Source organism: Varanus komodoensis, unplaced genomic scaffold (assembly GCF_004798865.1).
Source record: "Varanus komodoensis strain SLA01 unplaced genomic scaffold, ASM479886v1 scaffold85, whole genome shotgun sequence".
In the NCBI taxonomy this organism is placed as follows: Eukaryota; Metazoa; Chordata; class Lepidosauria; order Squamata; family Varanidae; genus Varanus; species Varanus komodoensis.
Window position 1 is genome coordinate 319,057 of NW_025336543.1, and position 16,541 is coordinate 335,597.

A 16,541-nucleotide genomic window follows, 5' to 3' on the forward strand; every position below is an offset into this window, starting at 1 on the left:
AGATAATAGCCTATTGGTAATAGTGCAGCAGTAGCATCAGAAAGTCTTTAATTCATTACTCTTATTATTTGTCTAACATGTTTTATGAGACATAGCATTTTACATGGATCAGGTGCATGGTATGGATTGAAAAAAAGTTGGCATCTATTTTATATTGTACATGTGGTAATGAAGCCTCTGACACTGATTATGTTGATATAAATAGACTAATTTATGAACTTCTCTACTGCCCAAGAATCAATGCTGTCAGAAACATTTTATGAAGTACAGAATTAAGATAACAAGGGGAGGTGAAGCAACCTAATAGCATTAAGGATAAATGTGGGGAGAGGGACCATATATACTGCCTTGAGTTCCTTGAAGAAACATCAGGATTCAGGTGTAATAAATAAAATGTCAGAGTTTTAGATCAGAAGGGTGTATGATGGTGTCAGATGGAGAGAGCAGGCAGGGACATTGGTGCTGTCAGGCTTGGTTCCCATAGGGAAGATGCTGCCTTGGTCCTTTTAACCTGCACTGTCCTGGTAGCTTCCTCTCTCCAAACCTTTTCTCTTGCATTTCTACCTTACTCCCTTAACTAGGTGGGAATTAACATGTCTGTTTTTCTCTTCTAAGTCTTTGACAGAACTTTTACTACCCAAAATATTCAACAGCAGCCTCTGTAAAACATTTTGGAAAAAGAATGGGCCTATTTATTCTCTGCTCACAGTGTGTTAACCAGGAGAAAAGCTAACAACTACGTATCAGACACTACTCAGGTAAGGGAAGAAACAAGTCCTCTTCCTCCTCCTCTCCACCTAAATAACTTCTTACAAAACTTCTTGCTGGGTGCATTTGGCAAGTTCAGTGAAGCTGAAGGAGGGAGACAGCCAAGAACCAATTGGGAGGGCTGGGGACTGGCCTAGAAAACAGGTCTACAGTTCAGACTTTGACAAGGGCTGCTGCTCCTTTAAGAGCAGCTCACAATGGGAACAGTCAGTTGACGCGTCAGCCTTCATTGCATCTTTTTAGACATATGATAACTCTGAGAGTGTAACAAGGGCTTTTTATACTAATCTAGAATGTTTTCTCTGTACTGATGGTATAGGTTTCTGAGAAAAATTATTATGTACTTGGTAATAATGGCTAGGTAAATGAATACAACAACACCTTGAAAACACAAGATTGTTCTTATTGGTACTTTGTAATTTGCTTTGAAAAAATGTTTTTGAAAATGAGGATTCGTAAAGGTAAAGGTTTCCTCTTGGCATTAAGTCCAGTCATGCCTGACTCATGACTCAGGGCAGTGCTCATCTCCTTTTCCTAGCCGAGGGAGCCAGCGTTTGTCCGCAGACAGACTCTGTGGTCATGAGGCCGGCATGACTAAACACCAAAGTGCACGGAATGCTGTTATCTGCCCACTGAAGTGGTACCTTTTTATCTACTTGCATTTGCATGCTTTCGAACTGCAAGGTTGGCAGGAGCTGGGACGGAGCAATGGAAACTCACCCTGTTGTGCAGATTCGAACCGGTGACCTTTCAGTCTATCAGCCCAGCAGCACAGTGGTTTAAACCACTGCGCCACCTGCAGTCCCGAGGATTTATAGAGTTAAATAAAACAAAATGAATTACAGGCCCCACTTAAAATTAGGTTAGTAGTAGATTTGTATAGGAACATGAAAAATGTATTACATCTAGACTAGAACTGTAAAGTTTCCAGAATTTTGATGCAATGGAAGAAAGCCTGGGTATTTTCTGATTTTCTTCATGGAAAAAGATGGAAAGTGTGGACAAAAATGAAAAATAAGTAATGCTTTTAGTGATCTTTACAGATCTAATGTTTTAGGAATATAACATAATAATATGGTCTGCTTATAATATTAATATTAAAACATTGAAAAGAAACTCCCCTTAATAAACATCTCAATATTTGTTCATGTTGAAAGATTATACCTATTTATTTGGCACATTTATATCCAGACCTATACAAAAATCTCAGGACAGTAGCTAGAAACCTAGTGACAGTTTTTGTCAGTCCCATGCTTATACCATAGGAATGAGGCAATGGGGTGTCATTTAGATGTAGAACAGCCTTCCCTGACCTGGTACCCTCTTAAAAGCATCAGATTGGGAAAAGCAAGTATACAGCTTTTACTTTAGAGATAGTGGTTAAAGCTGTTATAGCTGAAACAACATTTTCTAATGGTGCAGTCTAATTGGGAACGTTATTGGAAAAACAGGAATCTGTTCCATAAACCCAAGCCAAAATGTAATTTTAAAAAATTCATTGCTGGGATAACCAACATGTGCTCTGTCACCTGTGGTATTAGTGGCTGGGGAGGGGGATAACCTACAGTGTTTCTTTCATATTTGAGTTTTAGAACAATATTCAGTAACCCAGTTCACGCAGTCTCTGTGACTTAAGCTGTAGTCTAACTTGCATTTGTCTACTTTGCACACTGGGTGGGCTTGCCTTAATTAGCCACCTGGACACGGCTTGTCATTTTGCCCAGTTGCCAGTGGCATGACTTACTCAATTAACCCAAGAACCCATTAGTTATTTGAGGGTGCTTTCCTTCAACAAGCCATGCTGCCCAGACAACAAGCTATCCCTGGGCAGTTAATTAGCAAATGCTGTCAAGTGCCATGACACATTTAAGCTATGGTAATCATATAACAGACCAATACTGCTACAGCATTTAACCAAGGCAAGTCTGATATAGCATAGTATAGAATATAATCTAAACTCTTTAGGAATGCACATTTTCTTCAAATATTAAGACATGATTACTCCCTTCACATATTGGGCAACAGAGCATAATTTGGGGAATCTCTAAATGTTGATCAGGAAAAGATACATTAAATCAATCATTTTAATAAAGAATGGAAGAAACTAGTATGCTGAGAATGAGGATTACAAGCTATTTTTCCTCATGGCTTCAAAACTTCTAGAAATTTTACATCAATTCTTATAGAAAAAATTTCTATTGTATAGTTTTTAGAAAACAAGTTGGAGGAATAAAGGTTGGTTAGCAATATATGAATACCAGGTTTAAAACATTTTATAAATCATTCTAAAAGAAAATACTTCATAATCCAAAATAGTTAGGGTTTTAAAAGCCTCCACAAGGTCTTAGGGAAATAAGGAAAAAAATATGTTTGGGCAGATATGTTTTAATTTTCCCATTTCCCCCCCTAGCCTTTACTACTCTAATGCAAACCTATATACCTTATGATCAGTATCCATTTCCAGCGATGGCCAGTATAAGATGCTATATAGAATGGGTACAATAACACCAGAAGCCTATGAGTATTTGGTTAAGTGGATACTGTCAACTGCTGAAATAAGATTGAGATTGGTTAATTTAATCCTATTCCAATATCTATTCTAAAATGTAGGCCACGTTTGAAATATATGGTCCAAATATGTGCAGCATTGTTTATCAGGATCTTCTGTTATGCTAATCACCACATTAAACAGGATTTTGTCAGGAGAAGATTTTGATAGCTTGCATCCTTATCCTTGGTGGTCAGTCAGATACTGGAGAGAAACTGTCCTGATGAAATCTTCCAAGTGACTTCTTCATCACCATATCATTACTTCTTCTAATACTGAACTCAGGTAGCTAGTCCTGAGAGAATTATTTTAAAAGCCAGTAGAAAACAAGAGGGAAGATTCAGAATGTTTAGGGAACTTTGAGTTTTCTTGAAGTACAAAAAGTATTTAAAAATGTTTAAAGGGTCAAACTCCTTCCCTGCTACCCACAAAACCTTAAATAGCTAAGTAAAGAGTGAGCGTACTCAGTAGCCTCGGAACGCTGAATAACAAAGAAGAGAAGGAGGGAGTGAAACACCCTCTTTGGAGTGAATGGCTGACTGGAACCCTAAACCGGAACATTTCTTTTCAAAGGGAGAATATACTGCACCATTTAGTTTTGGTTGCCCCTTGTTTCTTCTAATAGAAAAATTGATGTGCTCATGCATAAGATGCTGAAATCAGCCTTCCTATTAATATAGGGTGTTCTGTATGGATACTTCTCAGATATGTAGAAAAATATTATTTGGTAAAAAGAAAAATTTCAGACCAAAAATGTTCTCAGTGAACAAATTCATTTGTGGCCCTTCCATAAGAATATAGAGTTAAAAACTTTTAAAAGCCCAAGCAGTGATGAAAGTGGGGAAAGGTGAGTTGGCTGAATTGGCCTCAGAGACAGTAAAACAGAGAAAAAAGTTTCTTCTCAACAAATTTTTTAAAAACTCTCCCAGACAAAGGGGAGGGGAAAGTAACAATAAAATAAAGCTACTGCTATAGTGGACTGTTATAGGGACTGTTGCAACTAGCCCACAACCTCCCCATACTGATGTCCATGCTATTTCTCTTAGGATTAGAATTGATAGTGCAGCCTATTGTAAATCTGATACACTATGCCAGATTCTTTTGGTAATGTGCCCTTTGCCCCACAGAAGTCATTTTGGGAGGAGGAGAAAGGAGGCTGAGCTATGTCCCCTCAAGTCATTTTAGATCCTCAGTTTTTACGGTAGTATTTCCTACGTGGAATGCATATACAGTGTAATATAGTGAGTGTGATTAATTTATTTTCCAAATTCAATACAATGGTACCTCGGTTCATGAATGCCTCAGTTCACAACCAAATCGGTTCACGAACTAAAATTTTGGAAAAATCCATTCGCAAACTCCACATCAGGTATCGACCATGATCGAGGCCATGTTCCCGCACGAACACGATCACGATTGCGGCCATTTTCCCTGCACGAGCACAATCGCGATTGTGCCCATCTTGCCCGCTCACAGTCCCAGACAGACCTGTGGTCACTCGCTGTGAAGCTTTTTCGTGTGCTTTTTAGCACATACAGTACTGTAAAGTATTATTCAATAATAATATTGAATAATGGCTCCAAAGAAAGTGCAGAGCAAGCATGGTGGTAAAAAGAACATGCAGAGTGGTAATGAAGGTGACCAGAAGGTGCAGATTTTTCGCCAAAATTGACCCTGCAGCTAAGAGACAATGAAGAGAGGAGACCCCTGAAGGAGATCTCCCTGATGTCCTTATGGAGGGGGGCTCTCCTTCCAAACAATAACCTCCCCCCACCTAGGTTAGTGTTCTTTACTGTACTGTACTTTGTTACTTTGTTGTTAGTTTGTTTCAAATTTTTGTGATTTAAAAAAAATATTTACAGAATGGATTAACCTTATTTACATTGAACCTTATGGGCAAATTTGACTTCGTTCATGACCAAAATTGGTTTGCGACCATGTTCATAGGGGTCAGAATGGATTAACCTTATTTACATTGAACCTTATGGGGGAATTTGACTTGGTTCGTGACCAATTTGGGTCGCAACCAGAATTATGGAACGAATTAAGTTTGTGAACCAAGGTACCACTGTATAAAGGACTACATAACTAATCTTCATATAGGAAGCTGTAACTTCTATGGGAAACTTCTTTTATTTTGAAGACATAATCTAATTCAGGACATTGCTTCATTGTGTAGCTATGACTTCCTTTTTTTAAAAAAAAAGGTCTTCTGACTTTGCTGTCCTAATCTCATCCCATTCTTTCTGCATTTATGGCAAATTAAATGTATTAGATGATAACTAGTGGTTCTATCTAAACATATACATTTAAGTATACTAATTTTGATTCCCTTTGTATGACCAAACTAGCTTCAGATAAGTCACTCTTTCTTGTCATGGTACTTGGCCCCAAGCTGAAAATGATCCCTATGTGGCACAGTTCCCTATATTAATTTCTGTTATCAAATCTTTTTTTTTCTGTGACAAGGTTAAGATGACCTGGAAAATGTTTACTTTTTGCTTGCACATATATGTATGTATGTATGTATGTATGAAGACTAATTCCTCTCAAGATGAAACTGCAATATGTGAAAGAATCCTCTTTTTCTGCTGCGAATGCTGAACCCAGTCTAGGATTTTCATTAATTTACTAGGTTAGCTAGACACAGTTAATCTTTAACCTTAAGGTTACATGATTCCATTTCTATGAAATATACCAGAACTGTAATGTTTTCATTTAAACAGATGTAAAATCATGTAGAGTATCATTAATATGTGGTCTCTAAGGAATGGCCTTCTGACTAATTTGAAGTGTTGTTAAGAAGCACAAAACCTTTTACTGAGATAAAATCCCAGTACTTCTGACCAGTTACTAAACATTTATTTGCTTAAGAAGTTGCCCCCTTGGTGTGGAATGATATTTGTATAGGAGTATTAATATGTCTCACAGAATGATCTCAAACTGACAGTCAGAAAAAGACACAGGAGCCTGGCTGAGACCCATACAACTGTTATATTGGCATCAGTCTAAAGAAAGCAATGATACATTGCTTTGGAAATTATCAAGAAATGTAAAAAATGCATTTGCCCTTTTTTGTTGTTGTTGTCATTGTCATCAATGGGGTGGGTCTAGGTTAGGGTTAGAAAACAAAGCAGAAATATGTGCAGTCCTGTACATAGTGCTCCTTTGGCTGTCCCTTCAGACGATGGGGGATTGGAGTAATAAAACAGGTTGGATCCCTTGCAGTAGCAGCAACATCTGCATCATTTATAATCATCAACTTCTTCATCATGTGTGTTCATCTGAAGAGGCAGACGATGCAGACAAGTTCTGGGGCTAAGGGAACTCCAGCTCTGGATCATTAATCCCACATTTCCACTCATCATTAAATCATACAGAAAAAAGGAAGAAAAAGAAAATGCATCCAAAATAATCAGTTTGGTGGAATGACCCAGGATAATGGGGGAAGATGGAAGTCTTTGTATTTGCAATAAATGTCTTTAGTCTGCAGTTACAGAGTTGTTGAGCTCCACAAGTGGTCAACCTCAAGAGTGAAGGTTGGTTTTCGCCCTTCTAGAAAACAACCTAGTCTTTATCTTCATTTGCAGTGCAGTGAATGTATCCAGCATGCAAGCCCAATACAAAGGGAAAAGAGTGGACATTTAATGGAAACAAACTTTTTCCCTATAATGCCCCCAAACTGCCCCGTTTAAAGGAGGCAGTAGCTCTTTGCTCAAGCCCATTGAAGTCTCTCTCTTTCTATGTATATCTGTCATTCAGCTTAAGTAGCTGTGACACAATTACCCAGTAGCAAAACTGTGCTGGCACCAGCAAACTCTAACTCTTGTCCACCACCAACTTCTCAGTTACATGTATCTACAGGGCACCTTTTTGTCAGTGATTATACCAAATAGGTTGAAAACTGAGAAGAATATGTTAGAGAACTAAGATCTTATGTGATTGCTGATAGCATTTATAAGGGAAAGTGTTATTATCTGGCACTTGAAGTAAGAACGGAAACATCTTCCTCTAATCAGCAATGTAACTGGTATTCAAAATTTATAATTATAGCAGAACAACCTTTTCTGAATAAGTTGCTGCTTTTGTTGAATGCTCAGTTCTTTTTACTGTTTCCATTAAAAAGGTGCCTTACCCTTTATGTAAATGAATTCATTACTACCTAAGCCCAAGGCCTTTAATAAAGGATGCTTTTGACAGAAATTATAGCACCTGGATATAATAAAAACCTGTTAATTCCTGTCATACATGTATATGCTGGGATTAGTGCGAATAGAATGAAGAATCTGCATAAATAGGCAGTTTCACATGAAGACATAGGGAATGTACATAAATGGGCAGTGTAAATGGGATTTAAACAGTTTAGATCACATGCTTCCTGCTCTATATGCAACATTAGTTTTGGGCCCCTCATTACAGAAAGGATATAGCCAGGTTGGAGTCAGTGCAGCGTAGGGCCACAAGGTTGGTGGCCAGTTTGCAGGGGATGGGGTATGAGGCGAGACTGAGGGAACTGGGTCTCTTCAGCCTGGAGAAGAGGAAACTCAGAGGGGATATGTTGGCGACATACAGGTATGTGAGGGGGTGTCACATGGAGATGGGTAGAGACCTGTTCTCCCCTGCAGAGGAAGGCAGGACGCGCGCCAACGGAGCAAAGCTCAGGGAACCAAGGTTCAATTTGGATGTCAGGAAGTACTTCCTGACAGTCAGGACCCCGAGGGTGTGGAATGGGCTTCCACGAGAGGTCGTTGAGGCCCCATCGGTGTGGGTGTTCAAGGATAGGCTGGACGTCCACATGGTGGGCATGTCGTGAGCGGAGCCAGCTGGTGCCAGAGGTCAGACTAGATGGCCCAGGAGGCCCCTTCTGACTCACTCTGTTTCTATGTTTCTATCTCTGTATGAAAACAATTTTTTTGGACATATATGAAAATGTCATTTCAGTATCACTTGGAGACAGTGCATATAGACCTGGGACTACAAAATACTCATTACTTATGCTATCACATTTAGTTCTTCATGCCTTTTTCTATAGATGTGCAAATTTAATTTAATTCTCATTATTTCCACTAAATGCATGATAAAGCAGTGCAGTATTTATGATTGAGATGCATAAGAGATAGTTCTGTTGCAAACAGTGCTCAGGAGGCAAAGGAATAGCACCATATGCAACCAGTTAGCACTGGTATTATGCCACCTGTGGAATTAACATGTATATGGGATCAAATAACTACTAGCGTTTCTGATTATCACTGATGATATACTACTGGTGATAATCTTTCAACTGCGTATCACTGCCTTCATGGATTATCCTGTAATCATTTCATAACCAGTGAGGAATAATATAACCAGCTAACCTCCCCCAACCTTGCAATGCACACACTGGGAGTGAGGATTCTCTTCTAATTAACAGTTGGCTTACAGCTACTTGCATAATCACCATTTCTCATTGATTACTCAGTAGTTAATTGAATATGTGAACTAATTACACTGAAAAGCTTTGAACCCATTCTGATGTTACTTGAGTTGCATAATAGCCCCTGCAGATCAGCTCTCCTTTCTCACTCAGGTAATGTGAGAAACACCAGATCATGTAAGACAATTCTATAATATAGCTTCTCACAGCAGCATCACCACACTGAAAGCTGCCGATATGCTGGAAAAGAGCCATATTGTTCAGTCCTCCTATTTGGTTTGGGTTCAAACATTACCTTTGAGCATAGGAGGGATTCACACTGCTGCAGCTCTCATGCTATACATATAAATTTAGAATGAACCCTTTGGTGTAAATGTGAGGCTATATGAAAAATCATTCCATGAAAAGCTCTTTCTCCCCCTCCCCCACTATGGATCATTTACATATGCAGTTTATCATTTAATCTTACAAAGTGCACAATTCTATACAGGTCCACTCAGAAGTAGGACTCATTAAATTCAATGCAGTTTACCTCCAGGTAAGTGAGCACAGGATTGTAGCATTAGTGATGAATACACAGATATGAATAGGTCCATAGTGATTATAAGTAGACTATCAAGGCTGGATCACTGTTCTAGCTTAATAAAATCCAAGTGAGGATGCATGATATAGTGAATGCATTTCTACAACTGGAGTTTTGAGATTCGTCAAGTACAAGCTTAAAACTAAAAATCTCACAGAAATGTTTTCAAGGAAGATTCTGGATTCTGCTGTATAGGCAGTATGGCTATTGACTGATAGGCCAAATTTAATTCTGGAAAGTTTACACTAATATGTTGAATATGTATGCGATTGTGTAATATGCTTCCAATGGCCAGGAGTGAATGGTCATTCTCAAGCAAGATTTGATTTTTTCCCCCAGTTGGTTCTTCCTCTTTAAAAACAAGCAGTCTTCTTTAGAAACCTGGAGTCTTCTACAGGGGAATGTATTGTTGAGGAAAATCTGGAAGACAGTGGTCATAACAACAGAAATATTTTAAAAAAAAAAGAGAAGCAAGACAAAAAGGGTTTTCTCTTTAATGTGTTATGAAAAAATGATTTGACATGGACTGGAAAACAAAATCAATGCTGTCTATAATTTTTTGTTAAGTGTTTTGCATAAATTTTTGTAGAAAAGTGGGATACACATCTATTACATATAAAAATAAGTTCTTCGTGCCTTGCAGCCTCCTTGTGATGCCCCAGCATTCCATTGTTCAAATGCTTGGAACTGGAAGGAAATACTACAGGTCCAGGGAAAGGCACTGCACAAGTCAGGAAATGTCTCAGAGGATTCCAGGTATGTCTGTAAATGCAGAGTTCGCTCCCTAGGGAGATTGACCACATGCCTTTCTTCATTGCTTTAAGGCATGTTTTGAAAATATCCTTACTATGAAAGATTTTTTTCAGGAAGATTACAATGGAGTTTACCTGGGAGCAAGCCCACTAAACATAGCGAGGCTTTTTAGTGGACATGTATAGAATTGAATTGTCCTACTTTTATTGTATTGTTTGCCATACTGAATTTTAACTATTTTCAATTGTATATATACCAGTTTAATAAAATAAGATGCTTTGTGAAGGTTTGTGCTTTGAAAAACAAGGTATAACGATATGTGTTAATAAACACATATATTAAAATAATGCCTCATTGCAGAACAGAATTAAGTGTGTCAAGACCATTAATTTCAATGTGCTTAATACACTTACTTCTGTGTTACATTGCAGCCAATAAGCCCATACTTATTTCTGAAAATAAGAAATAGATAGGGGCAGTGATGTGGGACAGAATCTTTTAATTTCATAAGTTTATTAGTAAAAATGAATATTTGTCAGTTTCAGCAAGACTGAACGTGCACCAGCAGTCTTAGAGGATGATAGTTGAACTCTGTGGAAATAGGTGAGTTGTTGTCAGCATAGCAAACACTATTGCTGAAACTAATTAGTGTGTCAGCATTTTTTGTCCTTTCCCACGTTTAAACAATAGAAAGGAAATACTTCCTTAATCTTAACAAGTGCTCCAATAAATAAATGAACATAATATAACATTTAAGTCCCATCAAGAATTCTTTAATTCCCCCCTCAAATATTTTGTCAATTACTTGTGGTGTATATGTAACATGGGTTCACGTTTAACTGTATTTTTTTACTAAATGCAAGTAAAATAAGCATGCTAAATTAGGTCTCTCTGAGGCATCAGCAAGTTTTTCAATGCAAATTAATTAATCTAATTTATACTGGAAAAAATCCAATGTAAAAATTTTCCAGAAAATCCGTATCACTGAATGGGAGAGGTCAAGTGCTTATAAACATGGGGCTTTAGAAGCAGTAGAGAATATTTCAGTTTATACTGATGAGGGAAAGGCAGATGTCTAGGTACAAACTGATAGCAACAGTTTTTCTATATACATAAACTAGAAGTATTTACTCTAGGACTTTAGTAAAAGCCAAATGTATACAAGAAGACTTAGCTAACTAAAGATTCTGACTTTATATAGACTTCTGAAAGTATGAACACTATCCAGCTTTTAAAAAGCTTCCATAGACATCTTATGTAAAACACTTCTGTCATAGTTAAATTTAAATGCATTTAATGTAATTTAAATGAACATTTTTTGTCATTCTCTGTTGATATGCACCAAGGTCTGCATGTGCATGTCATAATGGTTTTGAGAGCATCTTGTACTCAGAAAGGTGCTGCATACATGATTTTTAGAACTGTATTATTGCATTGAAACTCTGGCTACATGCAGGTTTCCTGCTCATGAATTGCAAATTATGCACACAACCCTAATTATGATCAACACTGTCAGAATAGTGTGGTCACCTATTTGGTAAGACTTAATCCAGTCACTCTCTCTTGAACAAATAATTGTTGCTGAAAGATCATGGTGCTGATTGATCATTTGGTAGCTGGTGGCAGATGCACTCAGACCCATACATGCAAGCAACATATGAGCATTATTGAGGTTATGGTAAACAACTGATACCTAGCTTTCTTTCATATATTTTTAAATTTTTAGGAACAGTCAACATATTCTCCCCTGGCCCCATTCATAATTTCCTACCGTGGGCTAGACACACCAGGCTCTTTCACATTATTTGGCTTCAGTTATCATTTTGTGTATTCTTCCTAATTTGTCTATGTCCTGGTAAAGTGATTCTGAAAACAATTTCTAGTTAAATTTTATACAGTTTTTAGCTAGTGCATCTTAAATTGATACCTGCTGGTTTATATCCCGAACATGAATTATATTCATCAGAACTTTTGAATATGTATTAGCACTGCTACTGCTTAGTGAGTTTTTTGCCATCTTATCCTTGTCATCTGGTTCTTTTCCCTGTGGGTAATATATTCTTTAAAAATTCCATCTTAAATGTTATATGTTTGTTTTCTGTGTTTTTCTAAAAGTATAAAAAAAATTCAGCTTCTCATCTAAAGAATTTCACTCTTTCTAAACATCCAGTTTGTTTAAGCCTCCTGTATACCTCACCTCATATAAAGAGGGCACTAACTCCTTAAGTTTATTTCATGTCACTACATTATCTTTAGTATTTTCTTTCTATATCGTAAAAGAAATAGGATATTTCTTTCTTCCCAGTGTTGCTGATGCCAGCTCAGTTTATAGGCATAGATCTACCTGACAATCCTGGCACATAAAGTTTGCCATCCTTTAGTGAGGAGAATCATTGAGAGAAACTGTGCAAGGGGGTGAAATCTGGACAAAAATTCCAAGCTTCAAAAACCAAGATACTTCCCAATTCGTCATTGGGCATGTTTAAGGAAGTGCAGAAAAAGGAAAATGAACACAAGATATGCAAAATCAGTTAACGTTCAACCTGTCAGTGAGTTGTAGAATAGTTACTTAACACCAGGTACACTTTGTTCATTGTACAAATGAAAAAAAATGAAAAAGTATACCCTTTCCCCTAACCACATGTAGAAAAGCACTTGAAAGTTCAAAGGTAAAGCTTGGCACACTCCATATACGAAATGATTTACTTTACATGCAGCAAAATATACAAGAATTATTATTTTCCCTTAAACAAACTTAATTCATTATATTTGCTTGGCACAATTGCAATTCATTTTAAAAAAATAGTTGAAAAATACTGAAACTGACCTGAATTCAAGTATTACGGTTTCTTCAACAGAAACATTATCAATGCAATAAAACATCACACAGAATATATCGAAACATAACTCCTTCTCACTTGGTTTTGTTTGTTTTAATCCCCTTGTTTTGCTTTTCTATACAGTTTTAATGCCAACACAATTCACAAATTGTATTCAAAATTAATATTATTGCATTGTTTTTGCATATCTTGTGGAACAGAAAATGCAAAGAGTTACTGATTCCCCTTTCAAAAGCAGAGACAGTGGTTTATTTTGCACACTCAAATAACCCCAGATACAGTCCTCCCGCAGTTATAACCAGGAAGTGGAGAACTGTATGAACTTACACACTTTCAGGCGTGTATTCGCATATTCACTCAGTCCTGCTCACTCATTCACACACTCACAAATATACCTAGCGCTATAAAGAATCCAGATCGATCACTCATATGTGCAAGACTATATCAAGTGCATTGCCTACTATCTTTAAATTATAAAAACAACAACAAAAAAGGAATTTCCCATTACTTCAAATAAAATTACAAATTCTGGTGTACATAATGGTTGGCAAAACTCAGTTCTAATATCATTATTAGCTTCTACCAAATTTCAATGGAGGAAAACAAAAAAATTAAATAGTACAACATAATCAAACCAATTTTAAACATTTGAAAAGGTGGGGGAAAAAACCCAAAAAGTAGGTGATTACAAAACTTTGTAAACACTCCTTCAGCCCTCTCCCTCAAAAAATAAAACACAATAAAATAAAATATTCAAAAATAAAATTTAGAACATGCTTTCAAGGAAATATCAAACAACAAAAACAAGGAGAGATCTACGTAAGCCCATCACCACCTCTATTCGAAATGGGTGGGTCGCCTGAACTCCGGTTTGACAGAGCTGGCTTCCTGCTCTTTGAGCAGTTAGCACAGCTAGCTGTCTGAGCTCTGATTGGATGGCAGGGAAAGCTGCCTGAGCTCTGATTGGTTGGCAGAGAAAACTGCCTGGGAGTCTCTGCATTTCCATCAAGAAGCATCTGCAATATTGCCACCTGTATCTCCTGTACCCTTGCAGCTTCTGCCTCAGCAAAGTATGGGGAACTGTTGCAGAAGTCTTCTATTCCACCTGTAGATCAAAAGGGCCTTGGCTTTATGGAGACGGTGAGGCTCATACAGAATATGTGCAAAATGATTCTTCTTTTGTACAAGCAAAGTTGAAAGACACCCGTTTGATGCAGTGTCCTTTTGGCTAGGGCCATCCACAGGAAGCTGAGGTTTTTCTTCACATTCAGGAAGCAGCAGTTGTTCCTTGTGCAGGGACTGAAAAATGGAGGGAGTTGACTCCCCTCCTTTTACTTCTCCTCATTCTTCCTTCATGGACACATGCTGGGGTTGTATATTCACTCCTGAAAAGCTCTTTTACACCACCCAACTCTGCGATTCTTCCCGACAGAAATGAATGAAGAACGCTGTTCTGGTTACTCCAGGTCACGAGAACAGTGAGGCACTTCTGAAACAAACCCATTAGGAACATTGAAACAAATTAAAAAACCAGCATCACTTTCAGCCTTGGCAACTACAGGCTGCTGATATAAATCCTGCTGTCCTTAGGCTCCTCTTGACTTTTTCTACAATCTGGGTTCTGGGCTGCTTCCTCTCCCATACAGTCCTGCCCTGGGTCCCTGCAATTAACAAAAGGCAAGAGGTTGCCATTAGGGCTTGGCTTGCTGTTACCATTGAGAATGTTGTCTGCAGCATTCTCCATCTCTTCTATTGTCAAGTCACAGGCATCAGCTAGCTCTTGGGTCGTGACCTCGATGAACTTTGGATCTTGAGCAAACTGCATCAGTCCTTCCGAAATCAAGACCTTTAATGAGCCAGGAGAGCAAACAGAAGGAACAGAAGTTGAAATTATTATTAAAATTACTTGTTATAGTAAGGGCTGAAACAGCATCATTAAAGATATTTGGAAGTAAAAAAAAATGAGGGAAGCTTTGCAGCTCAATGTAAACTCTTTCTGTAAATGGAAAGCATCATGTAAGGATTTTTCCAGCTTCCTGCTTCCCTCTGCAGTCCCTGAAAACTTGCTTCTGGGGGTTGGGAGATTAATGGGAATGGTGTAAGAGAATGGAGATTGAGCAGTGGGGGAACTGGCAGAAATCTTTCCCAATATATAAAGAAGGAACTTGGCATCTAAGATAGAGAAAAACAGTTACTTTGGTTAGAAGATATTAACCAAAGATAGAACCAATACTTACATTGGTTAGAAGAATCTTATTTGGTTACTTTTGCTCCCAATCTACAGTATAGAGCTAATGGAACAGCTATTTTCTTCTCCCCCAGAGCCATCAGCACATACTAACATATCGGTTGGCATCCTCCTGGTTGCAGTACATGCACAATTTAGTTCATGGAATAGCTCTAACAGCATGAACCTACACTGCTTGTATACTATGATTATTTCTTTAAATGTGCCAGGAGATAAAGCTATCACTGATAAAATGTTCTAATTAAAAAATAGCAAACTAGATTTGCTATAAAAATGAAACAATTAGAACTGTGTGCAATTACCCTGTGTGCAATCAGGCCTAGTAATCAAGCTCTGCTATATCCTTCAACACCAACCTCCCTAGCTTCTAACTGACAAGCCCCACCTCCCTATTTTCCTTATTTTGGAAAAGGCAAAGGAAGTCTCCAAAATGGCACAAATGAGATGAAAAATTGTGGTTTTGTGCAAATTAATGGTTTACCTAAGAATCTTGCCTTCATCTACAAATAAAGTAAGGCATAACTCCTTAGCAATATAGTACCTGTGCATGTGATTCATGATCAAATAAATGTAACTGGGGACTTGATCAGTTACATCTCTAAACATTTGGCAATAGGATCTTTAGCAGTTAGCTGTGAATTATTACTGTCCCCATGTGAACTCACCGCTTCAACAAGGCTGTTAGCGCTGCCGTGAAATTGCCTGCCACACTCTCTGGTCTGGCTGGGAACTGTGAGGGAGACTGGCCTGGCTTTTCGAGTGCTGCTAGAGCTGGTGCTGTCAGAATACAAGGAGCTGCAGTATACTGATGGGAAGCTATTATTGAGTTTCTCATTGGACTCCTCTCCTTTGAGCCGCAAGGTTTTAAGAGGCTGCTGTAGCCAATCTCGTGTACAGAGTGTAGCAGGGGGTGTGGCACATGACCGAGAAGACCTTATGGGTGAATGGCTTCTTTGAAGAAGAGGACTCAGACCTGCAACCGCCAGTGCCTACAGAGAGAAAGAAGAGAGAACATGGTAAATGATTATGGCTGCACATTGAATCAGAATATGGAACAAAGCTGTAGAAGCTGCCTAGAAAAGGCTCAATTTTAACTGGGAACATGGCAGATATGGACTGTTGAGCACTAAATAGCATTGATTTAATATTCTTCTGCCTAATAGTTTGAATTAAAAGCTATTGTTCTGTTACTGGTAAAAAGTAGAAAATGGATTAAAATATAAGTTGGTGTCAAATTGGATGAGCATCTCCTCTATGTCCATTTGCAACTGGTAATTTGTTCAATTGAACTTAAGTCTAAAAAGGTCAGATGACTCTGCCCATTTCACTCATTTGTGTACAGCTCCATGTAGAAATTGATTAATCTTAATTGCACTGGTTTGGTGAAT

The 16,541-nt window shown here is 38.0% G+C and overlaps 1 protein-coding gene across 26 annotated transcripts in view; it reads right to left on the reverse strand.

Annotated features, from left to right (window-relative positions):
* Positions 1 to 9,787: 9,787 nt before the first annotated feature.
* CACNA1C (calcium voltage-gated channel subunit alpha1 C) overlaps positions 9,788 to 16,541 on the reverse strand; it is a 536,805-nt gene continuing 530,051 nt past the window's right edge. For 25 of the 26 annotated variants that reach the window (XM_044416974.1, XM_044416973.1, XM_044416952.1 and 22 more), the window contains 2 exons: positions 15,819 to 16,142; positions 9,788 to 14,751 (listed from right to left, as the gene is read on the reverse strand). In XM_044416974.1, the coding sequence (XP_044272909.1) occupies positions 14,461 to 14,751; positions 15,819 to 16,142 (615 nt within the window). In that variant the 3' untranslated portion in view covers positions 9,788 to 14,460. The remainder of the gene's footprint in view (positions 14,752 to 15,818; positions 16,143 to 16,541) is intronic. The other variant, XM_044416961.1, reaches the window with a different exon arrangement.